This window comes from Phascolarctos cinereus, unplaced genomic scaffold, assembly GCF_003287225.1.
Source record: "Phascolarctos cinereus isolate Bilbo 61053 unplaced genomic scaffold, phaCin_HiC Scaffold_2;HRSCAF=192, whole genome shotgun sequence".
Classification (NCBI taxonomy): domain Eukaryota; kingdom Metazoa; phylum Chordata; class Mammalia; order Diprotodontia; family Phascolarctidae; genus Phascolarctos; species Phascolarctos cinereus.
In genome coordinates, this window is record NW_027555625.1 from 189,042,347 (window position 1) to 189,068,905 (window position 26,559).

The 26,559-nt window shown below is 36.1% G+C and overlaps 1 protein-coding gene across 1 annotated transcript in view; it reads left to right on the forward strand.

Annotated features, from left to right (window-relative positions):
- The window catches only part of SNTG2 (syntrophin gamma 2), a 639,175-nt gene that overhangs the window by 340,017 nt on the left and 272,599 nt on the right, over positions 1-26,559 (forward strand). The window contains exons 7-8 of the mRNA XM_020965876.2: positions 1,545-1,632; positions 11,405-11,496. Of these exons, the coding sequence (XP_020821535.1) occupies positions 1,545-1,632; positions 11,405-11,496 (180 nt within the window). The remainder of the gene's footprint in view (positions 1-1,544; positions 1,633-11,404; positions 11,497-26,559) is intronic.

Here is a 26,559-nt window from a genome sequence, read left to right on the forward strand (position 1 = left end):
AAATCCCCATACTTGGGGACTTGGATAATGCCTGCCCTGTTCTTTTGCCAATGCTCCATGAAAACTTCATGCTGGGGGATGAAGATGTGAAAATAAAGACTTGATATTTAGTGATTTTTTAAATAGATCATAACATCTGGAATTATCTACTTGAGAAGCCCAAGTATGTAGATTATAGATAAATCACATATTAGCCTCAAAGATTATTAGCTAGGCATAACTCAATTGTGGTTAAAATTAGAAAACAAACAAACATTCATTCTGTAAATTACAATATATAGGAAAGAGGTATTGCTGACTCAGAAATGAAGCTTTCTGTTGTGTAGAGCTTCTTAGTATAAAAAAGTAAATGATATGTTCAGTAGACATATATAATGCCAGGAATTTATTTAAGATCTTACAATCATAGATGTAGAGGTGGAAAGGGCCTGAGAAGTCCTCTAGTCCAATCTTGTCATTTTATAAATGAGGAGTCAGGCCTAAAGAAGTTAAGACACTTGCTTGAGGTCACATGTATAGTAAATGTAACAACTGGAATTAGACTCCACATCCTTTCTCTATTGCATCTCATCATCCCCTTATCTAATAATAAAAACTCTAATAAAGAAATGTGAAGAGATAAATGCTAATCTAATGCCTACTTGGCATCAATAAATCAGTCAATAAGTATATAATAAGCGCCTACCTTGAGCCAGGCACTGTGCCAAGTAATGGGGATAGAAAGACAAAAGCCTAATGTTCTCTGCCTTCAGGGAGCTTATATGCTAATGAAAGGAAAGAGAACCAGAAATTCTAGGAGGCAGAGGTAAGAAAGAAAACTATTCCAGGCTTGAAAAAAGAAAAAAACAAGGGAAAGGTATCATCAGCAGTGTAGTAGAGTACAAGAAGCAATAATCATATTAGCTCTATTAATTTCTACCTTTAAATGTAACCTTCAGTATTGCCCAGCGCAAGTCATTTTTAAGGCTTAACATTACATGGTTCCTATTGACTAATATTAGGGTAATGCCATTACTGAGAAATGATGATTGTATTTATTTCTCTTGTACTTGGCATTAATAGTTTTGTCATTTATGGAGGCTGCAGTGAGCCTGCTCTTATGTTTGAAATAATATTCAAATCATATTTGTAAATATAATATTTACAGATTAAACTTTACTTAGGTGACCCTTCCTATCAAAGTCCTTCCCTGATCCTATAGCCTGATAGTTTTCTTTCCCCCCTCAAATTTTCTTATAATTGTATATCTTTTCCATCATATTGCAATAACGGAAGATAATCTTCTTGAGGTCAGTGACTTTCCTTTATTTTAGCCCCAGTGCCATGTATATAGTTTATATTTACTAAATGCTGAATTTCATTAAATTTATTTGGGGTGAGAAACATATTTTTTCTGTCAATATTAATTCCATCTCAGCTTTCTATGGTCTCAACACTCCAAAGGTAACTGTCAACCCTAAATGAGTGGGAGAAAGACTGGACATAAATTTATGTGCTTGGTCCTTCTGTGGTGGTAAAGTAGCTCTTCTTTGTCACACCGACAGGTACATCTATTACGAAATGCTGGCGATGAAGTTACCATCACTGTTCAGTATTTCAGGGAAGCTCCATCATTTCTGAAGCTCCCATTAGGTAAGAAGAAAAGGGGAAAAATCAAGGATAAAGGAAGAATTCCCTTCCTTCCTGCCAAATTTATCTAAATGGAATAGCATTGACAAGAATATAAATCTTTTATTTAACCATATATTGAAAAGAAAGGATTTGTTTTGATACTTCAACAATATAGTATTCTATATTCGTAAGATGCTCTGCATTTTAAGCTATCCTGTGACTGGCCTTTTAAATTAAACTAGCAAATGTGCCACTTTTTTTTTCCTTTTCTTAGATTTATCAATAATACCCACATGCATTCATTATTCATTCTGGTGACACTCTAGGCCAAAATGGTTGATGACATTATTACTCCAGGACTCTAATTTTTTCCTCTAATCCATATGGATATTTCCTCTACCTTACACAGATTGAAACCTGTCCATTCCTTAATAGATTATTTAATGAAAGCTGTAACTAAGATCATCAGTAAGTATATATTTAGTACCTTCTTTGTGCTAGGCACTGTGTAAGCACTGGGGATATAAAGAAGACACTCAAAACAGACCCTGCTCTCAAGTAGCCCACAATCTAATGGAGGAGGTGAACAACATGCCAATAATTACCCGCTGTGTATGTGACCCTTCTGTAGCCAAGTTTTCTTCTGTGGCCACATCGTGTTGTGATCATGACCATGAGTTCTTGCAGGCTGTATTTGTTCCTACAGCTCTGAAGGCAAATTCTGGCAACCCCCACAAAGCTGAAGGGACTTCTAATACAACCTATAGAGAGAACTGTGTGCCTATCACCTGAACCTCATCTGAAAGAACTATAGAAAGGCTAAATATGGTAGGTGTGGTAACAGCTGATGACATTTTCAGCCATAGTAATTCCTGAAAGCTGCCAACTAAGGGCTAGAGGTCTGGTGTTCTGCTCTAATAAATGAAGTAGGCACTACTCCCTTGTCCTGTAAAAATTAACATTTACAATGTAAGCAGAAAATTGTTTATACCTCAGTTTTATACATCATACCAATGATTAGAATTACTTTTCTCAGAAACATGACATTGATGCTATGCTTAAAAATCAAGATTCAGTTAATTATATACTATATATAATATAATATATATTATATATATATATATATATATATATATATATATATATATATTTTTTTTTTTTTTTCCCCAAAATGCTATTACTTACCTAGGCAGAATAACAGAAATAGCTGATTGAGAAAATTAAGTGATATGAATGTTTTAAAACAAAGTAAAATAAGAGCTGATTCAATGTTCTAAAGTTTTTAAAAGCAGATGAAATTCCTTAGGATAGTAAAATTCCTTAATCAACAAAAGTAAAGAAGGAGGGAATAAGTTATCATGATGTTCACTTTAGAATGAAAAAAAACACAGAATAGTGGGTGTGAGGAAAAAATGTCATAAAGAGCTGATATGCCCAATTTCTAGGTATACGTAAATAGAATATTTTAATCTAATTTGTTTAAATAAATACAATTAAGTTAATATGACTAATTTAAATTAATTCAATATAATAAGTTTATATAGAACAATAAATTAAAATATATTATAAAATATGTTTAAATTAATAAAATATATAGATGTAAATAAAGGTCAAAAAGACAGTGGTAAAAACAAAAGGGAACAAAACATTTAAGTGTCTGATAAAAGATAAAAGATTTCATAGAAGTGAGAAAAGGGGATAAGAATCATGGCCCATAATTTGTATAGAAGTAGATGACTATATTCTCTACCACAGATGCTGTGGTTTATTAGAAAGAGTGGCCAATTCGGAGTCAGAACACCTAGATTTAGGGAAGCTAGGTGGCACAGTGTCTAGAATGCTGGTCTTAGAATAGGACAACTCATCTCAGTTTCCTCATTTGTAAAATGAGCTGAAGAAGGAAATAGTAAATCCCAAATGGGATCAAAAAAAATCAGACACAACTGAAATGACTAAAAACAACAAAAAAACCTAGGTTTGAATTATGCTACCAGTGATTTTGGGGAAGTCATTTTCCTCAATATGGCTCTTACTTCCTCACCTGTATAAAATGAGATTGGTCTAGATGATGTCCAAGGTCCCTCAAACATCTTGAAGCAATGTAATGAAATGGAAAGAATTTGAGTAGGGAGAATCTTGAGTTTCAAGTGTATGCCTTATAGTTCCCAACTATGTGATGATAAGTTAATGAGTTAGCCTTTCTGAACATCAGTTTCTTGACATATAAAAATGGGGCAATAATATATGTAGAACATTACAGGGTAGTAGTGGGCATCAGATGATACAACGTATGTTAAATGCTTTGCAAAAAGGAATTATGTAACTGGCAATTTTTTAAATTATAACTTTCACAATGAAGAGTTAAAATGAAGAAAATTAAAATTATTCATGTTTGAGTTAACCGCTTTTGGAGTTTGAATGAAATGGGAATGTCAACCTAATGAAAAAAACAAATGAGAGCATAATCCATTCTAGTCCTTCCCAGCTACTAATTCCTTGCCCTCTAAGCCATTCTAAATAATAAAAAAAAAATTATTTAAGCTTCAATTATGTACTAGTTACTATGCTGGCACTAGAGACATGATTATATAACATGAAACAGCCCCCATTTGCAAAGAACTTACATTTTAGTGAGGGAAGGCATTATGTGCATATAAATGCATATGCCTATCTATATTTGCAGATATAGTATAAAGTTGGTAGGTGGGTGGAGCAATGGATAGCACGAGGTCTGGAGTCAAGAAGACCTGAGTTTAAATCTGGCCTAAGACACTCAGGTGTGAGTGAAAGAACTGAACCAGAAAACAACACAAAGTTGAATATGAATTGATGTAAAGTACTTAAATACAAGATAGTTTGAAAGGGAAGATACTAGCCATTGGAGGAATAAGATAACTGATTTCTTGTTATTCACTTTTCCTTTAGGCAGATAATAAGGCTGCATTTCATTTACTCTTATTATTTTGTATGTATATTCTTATTTTTATTTGTTGTCTCTCCCATTAGAAAGTAAGCTTCTTGAGGGCAGGGACTATTTTGCTTTTGTCTGTATACACAGAATTTAACACATTGCCTGGAGCATTTCAAATGCTTTAACAAATGCTTTTTGATTGATAATCATACTACTCAGCGGGAGAATACTATTTGAAAAACAAGAAATCCAATATAAATGTTCAAAGATAAAGACATTTGAGATGTCTGTGTCCTCTTAAACATAATACTGATGCATTCTTTAAGCTTATGCAGCTTCCCTTGACTTAAGAAAATGAACATAAGTTCATCTAGAGAAATAGCTAGTTTTTGTCTAGTTTTAGTGGAACTCCTGAAAGTCTGAGTGAGCAAAAATGATTTATTAAGGATTTGAAGTGATTAAAAGGCTTTATCAACTATAAATGTTAAATTATTTTAAGTTCTTAAGTATTTTAAGAAATAAATAAAAGAAAGTAGTAAGTTAGCATATTTTCAGGAATCATTTCTCTAGAATATTACTAGATAAATTAGTAATCTACATTGAAAGTATAGGAAAAATGTAACAAAAGGTCCTAGGATCATAGATTTAGAGCTAGAAGGAATCTCAGCAGTCATATACTCCAACCCCCTCATTTTACGGATAAGAAAAGTGATTTCCAAGAAGGGTTGATATCAACTGATTAATCAACAAACCAGTTTGCCCGAAGTCACACAGGTAGTGAGTCTCACAAGAAGGATTGAACTTTTGACTTCTTATTCTGCTGTTCTTCTCACTGTGGTATGTTTTCTTCCTAAGATGACATCAGGTGTGTTTGTGTATATATGAATTTTAAAATATTCTGTTAAATCAGTCAGCAAGCATGCACCATGTGACAAGACAAATTGGGGGGGAGGGAAAAAAAGAATTCATGGGATTATTTTTGTAGAGAAAATGATATTCTTAGGGGTTTCTCAGGTTCCTTCTGGGAGTTAAATTATGCCATGAGACTTTTTAGGGGATGAAAGGGAGTAAGATTTGTGAATGGGGAAGATTTACCCTGCTGACCCAAACTCCATGAGGTGGCCTTGCGTAAAGAAGATTGTTCTTGGGTCTGGATAGGATTGCATGGACTTTTGGAATCTTTTTCTCTAGCTTTCCTGATCAGGGAGTGGGCCAAGGCAAGCAATCATCATAATGATGAGCATTAGAAGGAATAGGAGCTTATTGTACCACTAGAATGAATGCCATTTCTAGAAGCATAATTAAAAGTTGAAATTTGAAAAGCAATATTGAAGAGAGGGAATAGATGAAACTTAGGGATTTAAATAACCATGGCATTAGTTAGACCCAATACAATGGTTCAGTTCTCTTCTTAGAACACAATACCTTCCTAGTTCTAGTGCTACAGTCTTACTCACCCATGATGCTTTCTGATATACTTCTTATTTTATTTTTATGTCCTTAGGATCCCTTTAAAATTCTTTGGGTTACTGATCAAGTTGATAGCTGGGGAATTAGTAACATCCTTTGTTTTTATTCCTGGTGTGATCTGAAGTTTTCCAACCTTTATTTTAGTGTTTCTGTATTGCCCAGGTCTGTTATACAAATGAACAAGAATGTAAAAAAAAAATGAACACAAATCACATGAAGGGCATATTTGCTCATCATCTCTCATAATTAATCAATCCATACATCCAGTCCATGTTGTTAATTCTGAGTACTCAGAATTATTCCTTGGGCCTGAACTTTATGATGTTTCTCAATCTCTTAACTGCCTATTTACTTATTTGGTTCTGTCATGCCTACCAAAGTGATAGGTTATGTATCCAAGAGGTTCTAAACACAATGCTCTCAGTGTTATACTGGTCCCAGTGAGCTGTCTTGTTGATGTAGTAGTAAAAGAGAGAAAGAACTGAATAGAATGAGAGAGAGAAATGAGAGCAAATGAGGGGAAGAACCACACTTAGAGTTGGAAGGGACTTTCCTTAGAGTTTATCTAGATTAGTTTCCTCATTTGGGATATCTGTGGTGTGAGAGACAGCTGTCTTGTTAAAGTCAAGAGCAGTGCATGTGATATGAAAGGACACTGATTCTAATCCCACATCTGACACAATTAACCTCTGTGAACTTCATTATCCTTGACTGTAAAATGGTATTAATTGTACCATATGCCTGACACATTTATAAAGTGCTTCACAAAAATCAAACCTCTGTGTAAATGTTATTATTATTATTATCCTATGTTACATAAGTACTCATAATTAAACTGCAGCTCAGAGCCCAACGATAAAATGTCTGATGATATAGCCCATGGTTTAATCAGGGGTAGGGAGCCTGTGGCCTCGAGGCCAAATGTGGCCCTCTAGGTCTGCAGCCCTTTGACTGAGGCCAAACTTTACAGAAAAAAAAAATCCGCTTAGTAAAAGGATTTGTTCTGTAAAACTTGGACTCAGTCAAAAAGCCACACCCAGAGCTACAGGTTCCCTACCCCTGGTTTAGGTGAAGATACTTCTGCCCCAAAGTCATCCTGGCCTTAACCCTTCCTTGGTAGGGAAAGTGATAGTATTTTCAATATACCTAATTATCTAGAACTAGGGCAGACTGCCTTTGTGGAAGAATGGTAACTAAGCAACAGAAATGACTGTTGGCAGGAGATTTAAGATTGGAGGATTCAGGACTGAAGGGAGTCTTAGGGAATATTTAGTCCAACCCCCTCATTTTATATATGATAAAATAAGAGCCAAAGGCAGAAGTGACTTGCCTGTCACCATAGCCTTGGCCACATAGTGGGTCAGTTCTAGCTTCTACAATCAAATATTATAGTCAAGCTTACAGGACTACTGTAAGTAATTCAGGCAAATGAATATCTTCTGGACAACTGAAAAGGAATTGTTTTTGCCTGAATAAGTCAAAAGAATTTGTGTGTGGTGTGTGTGTGTGTGTGTGTGTGTGTGTGTGTGTGTGTGTGTGTGTGCATGAACTAACTTGGAAACCTACCTGTAGAAATTTAGCCCGGTATACAATTAAAGTAGAGTATTCAGGGGAAATTTAAGAAACTATAAAGATAGATCTGCTTGACTGAGGAAAATACCCTAATCCATTGTTTTGAAAGTCTGATATCAAAATAGAGGGGGCAGCTAGGTGGCACAGTGGATAGAGCACCAGGCCTGGAGTCAAGAAGACCTGAGTTCAAATCCAATCTCAGAAACTTACTAGTTGTGTGACCCTGGTAAGTCACAAGCCTGTTTGCTTCAGTTTCTTCAAAATAAAATGAGCTAAAGAAGGAAATGGCAAACCACTCTAGTATCTTTGCCGAGAAAACCTGAAATGGGATCATGAAGAGTCAGACACAGCTCAAACTGAACAACAAAACAACAACAAAATTGAAAGAGAACTGGATAGCAGATGAGTTTGTGTCAATATATTTTCAATGCAGACTTGTTTGGTTTTCAATTCATAGTTTTCTGTAAGCATTGATACTTACTGAGGTAATATGTTTTATATTTTTCAGAAGTTAATTTTGATGTTAATGATAGTAATCCATTCTATATCACAAAAATAATACTATTATGGTAAGAAAATACCTAAGGCACTTAATATTTTTAATCTGATAATATCCATAGGATCATACATTGAGAGCTGTAAGAGGACTTAATAGTCATTTCACCCAATCCTCATGTTTCATAAAGGAGGAAAGTGGAGACCAGTAAAGGGAATATCTATATTGTATCAGAGCTGGAATCTGTATTCAAATTCTCTGACTTACAAAATTCAACATTCTTTTCACTTCTTTAGTAATGAAGTCTTTATGAGTTCTAAAATTTAATCTCTACAAAGAAGTTATTTTGTACCAATTCAACCCTCCAAATTCACTTATCATTTCTGAAGTTTGTGAAAGAAATGACGATTATCCTTATCCACCAGTTCAGAGAGAGATGAACTGAACATAAGAAAGAACTCACACATGACTGGCCAAATCTGACAATAGCATAGCTACTCATCAAATTATTCCTTTATTTAACTGCTTTTATTGACTATTTTATGTGGATACACAATTGCACTTGACCTTGGATGTGCATGCAGTAGGGAGAGGAGGAATATAAAAGACCTAAAGGGCATAGTACATGAGTTAGGGAAAGAAAGGAGGCAAAATCTAACATGGAATAGAGGTAGTGGACATGCAGCCTAGTACATGAAGGACCCTTGTGGCTAATGTTCCGAAAGTATCTTTAGGTTGGTCAAATAAGAATTTTTTGGAGGAGATGAGGTTTAAAACATGCCTTTGATGGATATAGAAAAGGGATACTGTATAAGGACACCAAACTGGCTATTTTAATTAAACTTTTTTTTAAGATGAGCTGAGTGGATAGGAATAGGAGGCGATCAGTTCTAGAGCCAAGGCTGTTCAATGACATTTTACTCCACTTGAGCAGTCCTCAGCATTTCTTTCTTTCAGACTCTCAAAATCTTTTCAATATCAGCTTCTCTGATAGTATTCATAGAATCACAGATTTTCAGAGTTAGAAAAGAGTCTAAAACACATCTAGTCTGACTCATAACTGACTGAGAATCCACTTCCACCAACCCTGATACCCAGTGGAAACATTCTACATCTTTAAATTCAAACCCTAAGAAATCAGTGCCCATTCCCCAGACTGCTATCTTTCCAGACTACTAGCTCTACTTGTAGTCTAACCTCCACAACTATTAACATGGGGAGCACTCTGTGTAGAGAAGAGTATCATCTATCCCCACGAAGTACAATCAAGTAGCCTAGCTCAAAGAAGAGACAGGAAGTGACATGAGCTTTTTGTTTTTGTTCAGTTGTTCAGTTGTGTTTGACTCTTTGTAACCCTATGGACTATATTATGCCAGGCTCTTGCATCCTTCACTGTGTCTCAAAATCTATCTAAGCTCATGTTCGTTGCTTCCATGACACTATCTATCCATCTCATCCTCTGCTCTCTCCTTTTCCTTTTGCCTTTAATCTTTTCCAACTTCAGGGTCTTTTCCAGTGAGTCCTGTCTTCTCATTATGTAACAAAAATATTTAAGCATCAGCTTTTGCATTTGACCTTCCAGTGAATAGTCTGAATTAACTTCTTTAAGTATTAATTGTTTTGGGGTCAGCTAGGTGGCACAGTGGATAGAGCATGGGCCCTGAAGTCAGGAGGACCTGAGTTCAAATCTGGCCTCAAACCATACACTTGACACCTACTAGTTGTGGGACCCTGGGCAAGTCACTTAACCCCAATTGCCTAAAAAAAAATAAAATAAAATAATTGTTTTTATCTCATTGTTATCCAAGGGATTCTCAAAAATCTTTTCCAGTACTACAATTCAAAAGCTTCTATTATGTGGCACTTGACTTTACTTTTAGGTCAACTACTATGGCCATACATTACTACTAGAAAAAAACAAACTAAATGAGCCTTTGTGAAGATGATTTCTCTGCTTTTTAGTATGTGGTATAGATTTGACATAAGTTTTCCTTCCGAGTAGCAATCTTCTTTTAATTTCATGAATTCAGTCACTGTCTGCAGTGATCTTTGAGACTAAGAATATAAAATCTGACACTGCTTCCATTTCTTCTCTCTCTATTTGCCAAGAAGTGATGAGACCAGTTGCCAAGATTTTAGCAGTTTTTATTTTTTTTATTTTGTTTTTATGGTAAACCTCAAGTCAGCTTTTACATTCTCCTTTTTCATTCTCATCATGTGCTAGGCAGGTTAATCTACCACCACTGATTCATTCATCATCTTCCATCAGACGCTGATGGGATATCAGAGGCTGGCCAGCACCCTGAGTCCAAGAGTCATTGTGAAACAGTGATGTTCAGATCATTGGCTTTACTTCTCCAAGAAGGACAGTCCCTCCCACCCTTAAATCATTAGTCCTGCTCCTAGCCCAGTCTTTAACACCATCACCCAGTGAATCGACCTTTGTGGAGATATGACCAAGCAAATGTTTAAAGAGGTACTACAGCCTTTGCCTCCTTACTAACCATGTCTACTGAACATTCAGTCTGTGGCATAGCCAAATGTTTACAGTCAGAAATTGCATTAAAGAGGAGTCATTACTTTATGTTTGGCTGCTATGTGGTTATGGTTGTTGTGGTTTGTCCTTCATTCTCAAAGAGGACCATAACATCAGGGAGATGATGACATCACTTGAAATTGACTCTTATTTGAAGGAGGAAGGCCTGTGCAAAGTCACCAGCATCACTTTCTCCTCCAGAGACATCTGGCTCCAGTGGCCAGATACCAATCAGAACGACTGCTGCTATACCCTAAGGTCCAATGATCCTTTCTTCTGGCTTGAAGCTTAAAACTTCTCTTGGGATATTAGTTCTTTGAAAGCAGAACTGCTTCACTTCTAGAGAGTGTTTAATATTCATTCATTCATTTATTCATTCATCCATTTATTCATCCATCAACATCCCAGAGAGTATAGTTGCAGCACCTAGATTCAGAAGGTATCAGAGATATGTAACAGAGTGGTGGAATGAATCCTGGATTTGGAATCAGAAGACCTGGATTTGAATCTCATCTCTTATTACCAGTTGTGTGAGCATGAGCAAGTTCAATTTCTTCTTTAATATAATGCAATTGGACTACTTTATCTATAAATTCTTTTTTATCTTTTTATTTTATAATTCATGATGCCCAAAAATTCCATGAAGAAGATAATTATCCTAGTAAAGAGCTGATATAAATTTGTCTTTTGTTATGGAATAATACTTTTATTTGGAGAATTGATATTATGTTTTGGCCATATTTTATTATTAATCTTTGTTTGTCTCAAACTATAGGTTAGCAATAATTTTCTCTCCTCTGGTTTTTAGGGTCCCCAGGACCATCCAGTGATCACAGCAGTGGAGCCTCTTCACCTCTCTTTGATAGTGGTTTACATTTAAATGGAAACTCCACCAACACAGTAAGCATACTCATTGTTATGAGCTTCATTTTAACTAGTTCCTTCAACAAATCATGCATTAAATGTCTATCAGAATACTATGATTTCTTCTGGGAAGACATAAAGATGAAGGAGGTTGCAGAATACAAATGGATATAGGATATAAAGGCAAATAACTATAATTTAAGTGTGTTAAGTGCAATAAATCTGAGACTGCAAAAGAAAGTTCACTTCTACCTGAGAGGTCAGGAATTTAAGACTTCATGGAAACCTTAGTTTCCTCATCTGTAAAAAGTGGAAAATGAACTTGATCATGGATAGCAAACTCAAAAGAAATGAAGGTCATTAATCTATACCTAATTATCCGCATATAACACATATTGAATTAGTTTTAGAATGTAATTTTTTTTGTTTTTATTTGTTTTGTTTAATATTTCCCATTTCATTTTAATCTGGTCAGGAGTTTTGCAGCATATTTATTTAACAATTCTGAACTAGATGATGTTTAAGTTCCCTTAAAGTTCTAAATCTATTATTCTTTGAACTGAATATTGAGGAATAAATAGAATTTCAACAGGTAAACTGTGGGCAAAAGGGATTCAGGAGACGAATGCTACTCTAGTTGTAAGGGAACAACTTGAGCAAATATATAGAAGTGGGAAAACATGGAAACAATATTTTTAACAATAAGAGTACCAAAAAGCAGTAGATGAGAACAAGTACCTTTTTTAAAGCAAAATTTCAACATCTAGTGCAGAGGTTGGCAAACTAGAGCCCATGGGCCAAATCTGGCCAACCAATTGTTTTGTGCAACTTACAAATACAGAAACAAGACACAAACTGTATTTGGTCCACAGGCTACCATTTACTGAGGACTAATCTAGTTCCCTGACGTATATAATATATTGGGCTAAATGATACTTAACAGAGAAAACTTGATACAATATTGATTTAAAAAGCAATCCTGGTGTTATTTGCTTTTATGTTTATTAATATACCATACCATTGCACTTTGAAGCTGATTTGCTAAATCAATGATATGACACTAAGCTCAGCAGTCTTATATCTGTGTCGGTAGTCAAAGCTATTCAAATTTGGAATATGTTAAATGATCTTATCTGATTCTATCCAAGTCCAGTGAGACCCACTGCTCAAAGTTATCTCAAGAGACTCTTTGGTGGATGATTTTAAAATATCTTTGGAAGTATGAATGTGAAATAGTGTAATTTTCATTTACCCCTAAGATAGATCAAAGCAGGATAAAATTGTGGAGTAGGCAAAATTTGTATTGATATCTATCTGTGTTATATTCAGGGCTTGTAACCCTTTCTAGTACTTAGTACATGTGTCATTCCCAAAGGGGTTCCTCAGCTACCCCTGTGATGTTAACTGTGTGTTCATGCATCTCAAAAGCACAAGAAATGTTTTGGATCAAAACTCTCTCACCAAGGGGGAAAATACACAGACAACCATCTATTTAATGTATATTTACAGCCTTAAAGAAAAAGGGATCATGATCTTATTTTTTTCTAAATTATTGGGGGTTTCCTTAATATAGAAACATAGAATCCCAGAGCTATGATGGACCTTAGAGGTGATTTAGTCCAATCCCCTTATTTTACAGGAGAGGGACCTCAGGCCTTCAGAGAATGATTAATCCAGAAACAAAGAGCTAGTTAATGATAAATAGAAAATGAATAATAAGCATCATTATTTATTTTGAATATTGTTTGTGACTCTTTGTGCTATATAAATATTGGCTAATGTTACTATTAGCAGTAGCAATAGTGGTAGTAGTAGTTGCTGTTCAGTTGTTTTTCGGTCTTGTCAGACTCTTCATGACCCTATTTGGGGTTTTCTTGGCAAGATGCTGGAGTGGTTTGCCATTTCCTTCTCCAGCTCATTGTATAGATAAGGAACTAAGGCAAACAGGGAAAAGTGACTTGCCCAGGATCACACATCTAGTAACTGTCAGAAGCCAGATTTGAACTCAGAAAGATGAGTCCTCCTGTCTATAAGCTCAGCACTCTATTCACTATGCTGTAGCAGCAGCAGCAATATTTTAAACAAGTTGTCATCTGACCAATAACAGTATCACAGGCTTTAGCTTTTGGGGTAAAATTAGTGATTATTTAATACAACTAATTTATCTCGTATATGAGGAAACTGAGTAACATAAAGGCTAAATAGCTTCATGATCACACTGGGCAAAAGCAACCAAACTGTCATTTGACCTACATTATTTGACTTCAAATCCATTTCTCTTATTGCTATACCAAAGACCTGTTATAAGAGGCATACAAACTTGTAATTTAAAAGCATCAATTAGTATATTAAATTCAACAACCAGGGCCAGCCTTCACACTCTAGTTTGCCATCATTTCTATCCCACACAACCACTTCACCTTACTGCTGTTATTTTAGGGTGGGGAGGTAAATAAAGGGGAAAAGTCAGAAATAACTTCTGGTCTCTTGCTCTGTGACCAGCAAAATAATGAGCTTCCCTCAGGACTCTAAAATGAGAGGGTTGGAGTAGTTAATCCCTAAAGTCCTTTTCACCTTTTCTAAGATGGCTATGAAAAGTAATAAACAGATAAACAGCTGCCTCGATGCCTGTCCTCAGGAATACTTCCAGAGATTCCTTCTAGATTGTTGGTTCCATGATGAAAGAAACAACTAATATAAACTCTATCTGTTCACTAGCACATTTAGAACAGTGCTTGGCATAAAATTGACTCATAAACGGGTTAATCATTTTGTATCTATAATGATTCTTTCAAGTGACAGCACTTAGATAATATTAACATTGTCACTAAATCCACTAAATTTAGTTCACTGATCCAAGGTATTCACCACATGAGGTATGAATTTCAGAGAGAAAAGAAGCAAGCCAAATATGCAAAGTAGAGGAGATATAAGACAAAGTATCAATACTCCTATCTTTTTTCTCTTTTGAATGTTTGCCTCCTTAGTCTCTCCTGCCCACCACCATATGTCACTTACCATCATAGAAATCTGAATTATACAACTTCATTTTTTGATAAGTAAAGGGGATATATATCATGGACCATCATTTTTTTTCTCTAAAGAAGGTCTAAAGTGTTGTAATTTACTCCTTCCCTTCACCCCCCAAAACAATAGGACTTGATGAGTCCTATTATTTGATCAAATGAATAAATTTAAAGACTTAACAAAATCTCTGGGTTGGAGAATGAATCACATTTTCACTATGCAGCTGTCTCCCCTTTGTTAAACTGTCCAGTCATAAACACATTCAAAACTGCCAAAAGTGCAGCATCAATTTTAATCTCACAGGAGCTAAGCCAGGAGATGATTGTGTCATTTTAATAGCTGCTTAGAAATCAAAATTTCAGTTTTCTTGCATTTTGTGGCCTTTGAGAATCAGTTCCATTTGAAGCTTCTGCTTTCAAAAGATTTTTTTACCACTATTTAAGACTATAGACTTGCTTTCAAAAAAGGCATTTTGTGTTTTTATGGTGCATTAGACCTCTTCACCTTGGTCTTGTTATAGTGGTCTCAGTTATGTCCAATACACATGATTAGATGGCAACTGTAGCTCCTTGGGGCCATCAAACCTCCATGGACAGAGTGGGTGTAATTTTTTTTTCCCAGTGATTGTAGTTGAAGACTGAGTTCACAGATTAGTGAGTTCAGACTAGATGGGATGATAGGAATCCATTTTAAGCAGATGTGGCACAGACTGATGAAAAAAAATGTTTCTGCATTTATTTTTGGTAAATTATGCTGAAATTTATAGAAAAGGGTAACCATAGTTGATTTCTAAAGTCCCTAAACACTCATGGATTTTATTAAAAGTATCACCTTGTTTCTGTTTAATATATGTACACTATAAAACTGTGTTCATAAGAGAATACAGATGAAGCTCTCAGTATATACTTAATTTCATCATAATTGTAATGCATTTTACTAGTGATCATAATTATAATAGCTAGAAAGTAAAAGATAATAATAACTGTGCATTTGTCCTTTCTGGAATCGCTTGAATAGCCCATGTTTTTATTCTATTCCATTCAACAGAACTAACGTTTATTCATTACTTACTATTTCAAACCACTGGGCATGGTACTAAGAATACAAATACATGCATATGCATATTTATCTATATGGATATATACACACATATGTAAAATGATGTAATATTTTTTAATGCTTTGCAAAGCTTAGAGTGCTATATAAATGTTACATATATGTGTCTATATGTGTATATATACATACATAAATGTTTAAAAAATATACATACATATAACCATGTAAGTGCTATGTATAGGCACAGATAAACATTTATGAAATATACATAGCATTTATATAACTCTAAAGTTTGCAAAGCAATTACATGTTACCTTATTTGATATTTAAATATATCCACATATATATCTTTATGTATATATTCTTGTATCTATATCAGATTCTGTTCTCAAGAGGTCACAGTGTAATGCAAGGGAGGAGCAAATACAAATATAACTATATTACAAAGGAGAGAATGAGATAAGAAGAAAGGAGAGGTCCAAACAAAGAGCTACTAAAGGATCAAGAGAAGATAATGGATCACTTTCACTTGGAGAAATCATGGCAACTAAATAAAGGCTTGAAGAAAGACAGAAACTGAAACAGATGGACATTGGTCAGTCCATGAGCAGTACTATGTGCCAGACACTGTGCAAAACTGATGAATTGGTAATACAAACACTAACAAAAAGAAAGAAAATCCTTGCCCTCAAAAAGTGTTTATCCTAATAGGGAAGACAATAATCATAAAATTAATAATAACAATTATGATGATGATAATGATAATTGCTAACATTCATATAAGCACCAGGAATGGTGCTAAGTGCCTTACAAATATTGTTTCATTTGATCTTCACAACAGCCAAGGAAACTGGGGCAAGCAGAAGTTAAGTACCTTGTCCAGGATCACATATCTCGTGTCTGATGCTGGATTTGAACTCATGTCTTCCTGACTCTGGGCTCAGTGCTACACAGCAGTACAGCCTTGTGGGAAAGGAAGAGATAACTGGCCTTATTAAATAAAAGTTCTGGGAGGAACCCTCTATCTTCCAGTCATATAGAGGGCCTAAGAGCAGAAGATACTTCCAGGGTGTGAGTTCAAGGGCTCTGAGGCTAAAGTAATCTTCCAGGATGAAGAATTTTCTCGGGCATAATGGAATGGTCAAGAAGATTGAAGGCTGGTGAGAAATGCAACCTTTGTGAGCTTCCATTCCAGATGTAGAGTGTGGTATGACAAAGGTACAAACAACAGAAACAATATGTCAAAAATAGGTAAACTGTTTTGTCAAGATCTAGAATATATGGAGTATCGTATGTATGTATGAAATAATGCTAGATAGGCAGGTTTGAATCAAATTGTGAAGAAACTTGAATGCCAGAATAAATTTAGTCAGTAAGCAGTGCAGGACAACTGAAATGTTTGTGTGGAGGAGTGACATAATTATATGCTTACTTGGTAAATATTGTGAAGGATGGTTTATGGAGCAGGCACATTGTTGATAGGAAAATCAGTTAGAAGTGTATTCTAATAGCCTAAGTATGGCAATAGAATGAAGTACTGAACTGTGTCTGCTATAGGAATAGGAAGATAGGGACAAATGTGGAAGAAATGACAAAAGTAGATCTTTTAAGACAAACAACTTTTTGATGAATAGAGCAGAAGAGATGGACAATTCAAAAAGATGCCTCAAATCACATGAACCTAAGAGATCAGGAGGATGATTTTGTTATCCTGTCAACAGAGGCGTTGTTGTTGAATTGAAAGATTATTGGGCATATAGTCAGGAGATATCTGACAATCCTGTTTCTGACCTTCATTAAGCAGTTGTGTGAACATGGGAAAATCATTTCACCTCTATCAAAGTCAATTTCCTTATCTGCAAAATTGAGATATTATTATCTATAGTCACTACTTCAAAGGGTTTTAAGAATCAAATCAGTTAATGAGTGTCCTATAAATGCCAGCAAATAATAATAACAGAAATAGAGAGTACAGAGGGAAAGATGCATGTTCAGTTTTGGACATGTGAAGAAGTTTAGAGTTGTTGAGGTTCAGGGACACCCCAAAATATTGAGGTTCATGGTGTATTTCTTCAAAGAATTCACCCAGGCTGTCTCCACATCAAGTAAAGGCATTTGCTTTGGGTAACACAACACACCAATCCGGCTCCTTCACCCTCTAAAGGGAGACACAGCTTAAGAGAGACCCCAGCATAAAGAGGAGGCAGGTCCTTTATGGAGACAGCAGCTCCTTAAGAGAGACAGCCCCCCCCCCAGGGAGAGGGGGCAGAGCCCCTAAAGGAGATGGGGCAGCCCAGGAAAAAGGGTGAGAGGCATGAATTCCTCATCAGAGTAATGGTAGGGAAATGTTAGACAAGGCATTTAAAAATACAAGTTTGGAGTTTTAAGAAGAGGTGTGGGTAGAGATCTAGGTTTTCAAGCCATCCACAGTGAATTGGTAATTGAAGTCTTAGGAGGATAAGAATGTGAAAAGAAAAAAAAAAGGCTTAATATAGAATCTTGAGAACAGCCAACTTTAAGGAGTGAAAGATGATGAGGAGCAATAAAGATAGAGTAGTCTGAGAAATAAGAGGAAAACCATGAGAGTGTGAAGCTAGTGGCTGGTAGATAATAGTAACAAGGATCTGAACTGTGTGATATAGATAGATGGAATAATTATAAGAGAAAGAGCAATTGCTATAATAGTGGCAGAAGGAGGGTTTGAAAATGGCAAACAAAAGAACAACTTTAAAAAATCCTGAGCTAAAATGCTGCTATAGGGTATTCTTAGGCTGTGAAAGGATAATGAATATAATGTTTTAAAGGCAACATGAAATTATAATGAGTTGAAACATGAGGAAATATGCTTTAAGATGAAGTTTGAAACAATGAAGAATACATGCAATTACATAAGATTATCTGAAACCACAAACTAATGCCTAAGTTCCTTCCCTAGTTAATTATTCCGATTATTGTCAAGGGCACTATCTCCCAGGTTCTTAGGTTCATAACCTAGGTGTCATCTTTGACTCTTCATTATCTCAACCCCCATATCTATCTGTTGCTAAGGCCTGTCAATTTTACCTTTGTATCATCTCTACCATATGCCCTCTTCTCTCCTCTCACACTTCCACCACCCTCATGCAGGCTCTCATCAGCTCTTGCATATTCCAGATATTCCATATCTGCTGGGTTGTTTTCCAAGCACAGTTCTCTTCATTCTAATCCATCCTCCACTCAGTAACACAATTTTAACCATGTTACCACCCCATTCCCACTCAAAAAACTGCAGTGACACCCTGTTACTACCATGTTCAAATATAAAATCCTGTTTGGAAATAAAATACTTCATAAAGTTCCCTCCTCTACCTTTCCAGTCTTCTTCTACCTTCTGCCCCACCACGTATTCTGTGATCTAGTGACACTGACTTTTTTGCTGTTCCTTAAACTAAACACTCTGTCTCCCAATTCCTGGTACTTTTACTGGCAATCCCCCATGCATAAAATGATTTCATTCCTTACCTCTACCACCTGATTTTCCTGTCTTCCTTTAAATCCCAGCTAAAATCCTATCTTTTACAGATACCTCCTCCAATCTATCTTAATACTAGTGCCTTCCCTTTGTTAATTATTTCCAACTTATTCTGTATATAGTTTTGTGTGTGTGTGTGTGTGTGTGTGTGTGTGTGTGTAGTTGTTTTCCTATTGTCTTCCCCCTTAGACTATGAGCTCCATGAGAGCAGGGACTGTCTTTTCTCTTTTTTTCGTATCCCAGTGCTTAACCCAGTCCTAGCACTTAGTAGGCCCCTAATAAATGTGTACTGAGTGCCCTGATGACTGAAATTGGCAATGTCAATGTTGTTATCACTAATTATGAGTTTTCACTATGTCTTAAAGAAAAAGCAATAAAATAGAGTAAGCAAAAGAAGAGTCTTTTTAGAAGCTTAGAACACTGTGGAGCTACTGGTTTACTTTCCATCTCTCATACATGAGAGATGCAGACAAAAGCAAAATATGCCATATCCTGGAAGTTATGGTCGTACATATATTTGTATATGCAAAACATAAACAAGATAATTTATGTGGAAACAAGAGTACTGAGTGTTGAGAATCAGGAAAGGGTTCATATAGAATATATTGCTTTAGAATACTTTTTAGAAAAACTTGGGAAGACTTATATGTACTGATGTAAAGTGAAATGAACAGAACCAGGGCAACATTGTACACAGTAACAGCAATATTGTACAATGATCAACTCTGAATGACTTAGCTCTTCTCAGCAATACAAGGATCCAAGCCAATTACAAAGGACTTATGATGAAAAATGCTATCTACCCCAGAGAAAGAACAGGTGGAGTCTGAATGCAAATTGAAGCATACTTTTTTTTATTAACTTTCCTTATTATTCTTGGGAACTTTTGCCTACATTTTCTTTTGAAACATGGCTAATATGGAAATGTTTTGCATGACTGAACATCTATAATCTGTATCAAATTGCTTGCCTTCTCAAGGGAAAGAATTTGGAACTCAAAGATTTTTAAAAATGGATGTTATTTTTTTGTTTGTTTACATGTAATTGAGAAAAATAAAATAAATGAATAAAAAAGAAGACACTGCTTTAGCTGAACCTTGAAAGAAAGTGGTAATTTTAAGAGATGGAAAGTGAGGAAGGAGTGTGTCCCAAGCATGCAGGACAGAGAGTACAAAGGAGGAACAGTAAAAAGTCTGAACTGGAACATAATGTACTGTGTGTTATGAGAAGTAATGTGCAATAAGCCTAGAAAGGTCATATAATTCCAGGTTGTGAAGAGATTTAAATGCCAAACCAAGAAATTTATATTTAATCTTAACATTAATAGGGATCTACTAAGAGTTTTTGACCATTAATATAATTAGACTTATGCTTTAGGGAAATCCCTTTGATAGCTATGTGAAGAATGGACCAAAAGGTAGAGAGACTTAAAGGATGGAACCCAATTAAGAGGTTATTGAAGTAGACAAAGGATGAGAGATGATGAGGTAAGGCAAGTGGTGATACAGTGGATAGAACATCTAGGCCTTCAGCCAAGAAGATATGAGTTCACATCTTCGCACACTAATTAACGATATGATCCTGGGCAAGTCACTTAATCTCTATCTACCTCAGTTTGTTCATCTTTAAAATGGGGATAATAATAGTCCCTGCCTCTCAGGGTTGTTGTGAGATCAAATGAGTAATATGTGTAAAAGTATATAACATACTGTCTAGAACGTGATAGGTATTATATAAATGCTTATTCCCTCCTTCCCAATAAAGTGGGGTATTATGTGAATGTAGAGAATGGGTTTAGAAACAATAATATTTGTCAAGTGATTGAATATCTAGGGTGAATGAGAGTGAAGAGATAAGAATGAAAATAAGTAGTGAGAACCTGGATAACTGGAATAATGTTAGTACTGTCAGCAGAAACATGAAAGTTTAAAAGAAGGGTGGGTTATAGGTGAAAGATAATGAATTCTGTTTTGTACATTTTGAATTTGAGGTACTTTTAGGGCATCTAGCTTGAATTGTGAAGTAGGCATTTGGTAATATGGAGCTGGAGCTTAGGAAAGAGACTGTGATGAGTATATAGATTTGGGAGTCATCAGCATTATGATAACTAAATCTGTGTCAACAGATGAAGTCACTATGACATAATACGGAAAAAGAAGAGAAAAATATTCAGGGCAAAACCTTGGGGTCCACCCACAGGCTTGTTATCAATGATGATCCAATAAATCAAGGGCAGCCACTGGTAGAAAAACCAGCAGAGGAGGGCAGAGCCAAGATGGCAGAGTAAAAGCACTGACTTGCTTGAGCTCTCTCCCAAACCCCTCCAAATACCTATAAAAACGACTCTGAACAAATTCTAAAGCAGCAGAACCCACAAAAAGACAGAGTGAAGCAAATTTACAGCCCAAGACAGCCTGGATGGCTGATCAGAAAGGTATATCATGCCAAGTCGGGAGAGGATCACATTTTTGCATGGGTACACAGGCACGGCAGGCCTCAGTGAACCTGGAGTAGCCTTCAGAGGACTCAATCATGGTGGTTTCCAGACTTCTGAACACACGCATGCCAAAGACAACTGAGAAGGTCAGTGGCAAAAGTCTGTGACTGTGGTAAGAGAGAAGCATGGTCCCAGATCCAGTCCCCAAGCTTGGCCCTGGGGTGGTGGCTGCTTCCTGAGTTTCCCACCCACTGACTGAGGGGGAATCATCAAGTGGATGATCACAGGGGGATTGCAGGAATCTCTCTGCTGGTGTAGGATTCTCTTGCTTTGTCTGTGCTTGGATCTGGGTCACAGTTCTGCGTGGCAGTCCTGGGGCAAGTAGGAGTTCTGGCATGGTGGAGCTTGTAGTGATGGTAGAGAGGAAATCTTCCTCACAGTTCCAAGGCAGAAAAGAGTGCTTGTGGTCACTCATAGACCACAGCACAGGCTGAATAGGAGTAAACATCTTGCCCGTCATCATACCACCCTGGAAGAACTGAAAATTTACAGATCCCTAGAAGTATCTCTGAAAACAGCTACACAAAACCCCCCAAACTTGGGACAGTACATTCTCCACATTGGAAGCAGAACACTACATTAACAAAGAGTTTAAAAATCAAGTAATTGGCTGTAATCATGAATAAAAAGAGTCAGACCATAGAATCTTTCTTTGATAACAAAGAAGATCAAAATTTACAATCAGAAGACAACAAAGTCGAAGCTCCCACATCCAAACCCTCCAAGAAAAATATAAATCAACCCAGGCCATGGAAGAGCTCAAAAAGGATTTTGAGAAACAAGTAAGAGAAGTAGAAGGAAAACTGGGAAGAGAAATGAGAGTGATGCAAGAAAATCATGAAAAACAAGTCAACAGCTTGCTAAAGGAGACCCAAAACAAAAAAATGCTGGAGAAAATAACACCTCAAAAAATAGCCTAACCCAAATGGCAAAAGAGGCCCAAAAAGCCAATGAGGAGGAACAATTCAAGTGTTGTGGAAACACAATCAGGATAACACAAGATTTAGCAGCTTCTACATTAAGGGATCAGAGGGCATGGCATATAATATTCTGGAGGGCAAATGAGATGGGATTACAACCAAGAATCACCTACCCAGCAAAACTGAGTATAATACTTCAGGGGAAAAAATGGTCATTCAGTGAAATACAGGCCTTTCAAGCATTCTTGATGAAAAGACCAGAGCTAAATAAAAAATTTGACTTGCAAATAGAAGACTCAAGTGAAACATGAAGAGGTAAACAGGAAAGAGAAATCATAAGAGACTTATTTAGGTTAAATTGTTTACATTCCTGCATGGAAAGATGATATTTGTAACTCATGAGACCTTTGTCAGTATTAGGGTAGTTGGAGTGAAAAAATGTATGTATGTATTTATATACATGGACAGATAGAGAGATAGAGGGTGCAGGGTGAGTTGAAGATGAAAGGGTGATATCTGGAGAATAAAATTAAGGGGTGAGAGAGAATTATACTGGGTGAAGGAGAAAGTGAGAGGTAGAATGGGGTAAATTATTTCACATGAAACAGACAAGAAAAGGCTTTTACAGTGGAGGGGAAACAGGGAAGGATGAGAGGGAATGAGTGAATCTTATTCTCATCAGATTTGACTTAAGGAGAGAATAATATACGTAGTCAATTGGGTATGGAAATCTATCTTACCCTACAGAAAAATGGGGGGGGAAGGGGACAAGAGAGCAGGGTGATGATAGAGGGGAAGGCAGATTGGGTGAGGGGATAATCAGAAGCAAACACTTCTGAGGAGGGTCAGGGACAAAAGAGAGAATAGAATAAATGGGGGGGCAGGATAGGATGAAGGGAAATATACTTAGTTTTTCACAATGTGAAGACTATAGAAGTGTATTGCATGACTACACATATATAACCTGTATTGAGTTGCTTGCCTTTTCAATGAGGGTGGGAAGGGAGAGAGGAAGGGAGAAAATTTGAAACCCAAAGTTTTAAAAATATATATTAAAAAATTGTTTTCACATGCAACTGGGAAATAAGAAATACAGAAATGGAGTTTAGAAATCTATCCTGCCCTAAAGGAAAATAAAAGGGGAAGGGGATAAGAAAAGGGGGGAAGACAGAGAAGGGAGGGGTATACAGAATACATGCCACCTTGGGATGGGGGAGAGATGAGATGGGGAGAAAATTTGGAACTCAAAATCTTGTGGAAGTAAATGTTGAAAACTAGAAATAAATTTGTAAAAATTTTGTGTCAGAAAAAAAAAAAAAGAAAAACCAAGACAGTCCAGTTTGACCAAACCAAAAATAACAGAGTATATAGGAGATCAGTAGTGTAAATGCTGCAGAGATGTAAAGAAAAATAACAATGAAGAGTGTACACAGTAATACGGTAACAAGTCCCTGCTCCCCAAGCCCCTTTGCTCTATCTCCCCTCCATAAGTGACAGTGTGGATTGAACAGCATTGAAAAGCCTGAAAGATTAGATTATGTCCAGAATAATCATGAACATCTTTGTTTTTTGTTCATAAATTGCATACATGTATTAGAAAAACAAACAAACACAGGCTTGGGAATCAGGACAACTGAGTTCTAATCCCTAAACTGTGCAACCTTAGGTATGTATTCAAATTCCCTAGTATCTCATCTAGAAAATGAGGCACTAGCAAAAGATAATCACTAAGGTGCCATCTGTAATTCTAAGTTAACCCGTCCAATTGATAGAAAGAAAAATAAGACTCCAATCACATGGCCAGGGGTTTTTGCACTTAACCTTTCTGTTGTGTATAAACAATGAGACTTTTAACCAAAAGGTAAGAGCAGGGTGGGATTTTCAGAGCAGGGATATGAAAATGTATATAAATCAAGGAAGTCTACTCCTCTACTCTGCTAAATGAAAGGAGTTTGTGAAGATATCCAGAAGGAATAAAAACAGATATTTGTCAGGGATATTGCTGGCCACAATATCATACACTCACACACACACACACACACACACACACACACACACACATGTATGTATGTATATATGATGAAATATATCTGTATTTCATCAGGTTTATAATCCCATGTAGGAACTTCAGAATAAGGACTATAGTTGGATTACAAATTACAAATAGGGCTCTTTTGAATTTTTAAAACAAACAGACAAAAGCAAGGTAAGTCAATAATTTGGACCAAAACAATTAAGCAGACTAAGGAGAAATAGAATTAAGAAAATTGAAATACCTGTAATTTTCCATTAAATTGTTTTCAATTCAATTAGTAGTGTTTCAGAAGAAAAGACACTGGCTTCAGAGTTAGAAGATTTGTACATTAGTTCCTACTTAACCAACTATGTTATCTTGGCCAAGTCATTTAATATTGATGAGTCATTGCTTCCATATGTATAAAATGGATACAGTAATACCTGCACTATACCTCACAAAGATTTTATGAGAAATGGATTTGGGGTCTGTGCCCACCCCCAATGGATGCATGGATAGATTTCAGGGAGTGAATGAAATTGAATGTGAGGAAACTATATCTTTATTTTCATTAACCTTCAAGTAAAAGATCATCATTCCCAACAAATATTTTAAAGAATTTTTCTAAGGGATTAATAGATTCTCCAGACTGCCGAAAGGGTTCATGGCATTAAATAAAATCAATAAATACTTATTAAGTACCTACTGTGTGCCAGGCACTGTGCTAAGCACTGGGGATACAAAATGGCAAAAGAAAATCCTTGCCTTTGAGGAGTTTGCAATCTAATGGAGAAGGAAACTATAAACAAATATGGAGAAAGCAAGCTATATACAAGATAAATAAGAAGGAATTAACAGATGGAGGACACTAGAATGAAAAGTGGTTGAGGAAGGCTTCCAGTCAAAGAAAGGATTTTATTTGGGACTTAAAAGAAGCCAGGGTGATCAGTAGTCAGAGTGGAGGAGGTAGAGACTTCAAAGCATGAGGAACAGCCAAAGAGAATGTCCAGAGCCAAGAGATGGAGTATCTAATTTGAGGAACACTCAGAAAGGCAGTTTCACCTGTATCAGAGTATATGTCATGGCAGAAGGTGTGAGAAGACTAGGAAGGTAGGAAGAGGTCTATGTTAATGGCTTTTTAATGCCAAGCAATTATTTTTTTATGTTTGATCCTAGAGGCCATAAAGAACCACTGTAGTTTATTCAGTAGGGAAGGAGACACGATGTGAAAATCAATTTGGTGGCCAAATGGAGGTTATATTGGAGCAGGAGAAGACTTGAAGAAGGCAAACCTAACAGTAGGATATTACAATAGGCCAATAAATTGGATATGGGATGTGAGAAATAGTGGAGAATCCAGATTGATGTCCCATTTATGAGACAGAGGAACTAAAAGGATTTTGCAGCTGTCTACAATAAAGGGAAGGTAGGAGGGGGGAGACTTAGGGGGAAAGATGATGGGTTTCTGATCTAAGCTTTTCCAGTTTGGTAAGGTAGACCCGAACTCATATTCCATTGATAAGGTTAAATGATGAATCTCTTAAAGTGGTTGCATTACTTGAATGCACATTGCACATTACAAGTGGGTTAGAAACATTTACTAAATATTATATAATGTTAAGTTCTTATAGTGCAAAATTGCATGCATGTGACCACTTTAGGGGATTCACAATTCACATAAATAGGGAGCTGGTTGTACCTTGAGAACTTACATACATACTGAGGTATCAGAATAGGTAATGTACTTATCACCTATTACCATTAACTATATGCAGAAATATAGGAAATATACATATAAATTGGAGTTCTTTCTATTGCAGAAAGTACAACCCAAGAATTATAGATTATGTTTTAAAACTTACCTGCTCTTAAGAGTTTTTCTTTGTTTTATGAAGAATGAAAAATAGAAAGCTCCAATTTTTATTATAACTTGTCGTGCAGACTTGGTTTTACAACTGCTCAAAAGCAGTTCTGGGCCACAGTGCCAGGGCAGAGGGGAGCATTCATGAACAGTCACAAAACAACCAGGGCTCTAGGCATAGTTCCAGGGCAGAGAGAAGCACTAGTGCTTGTG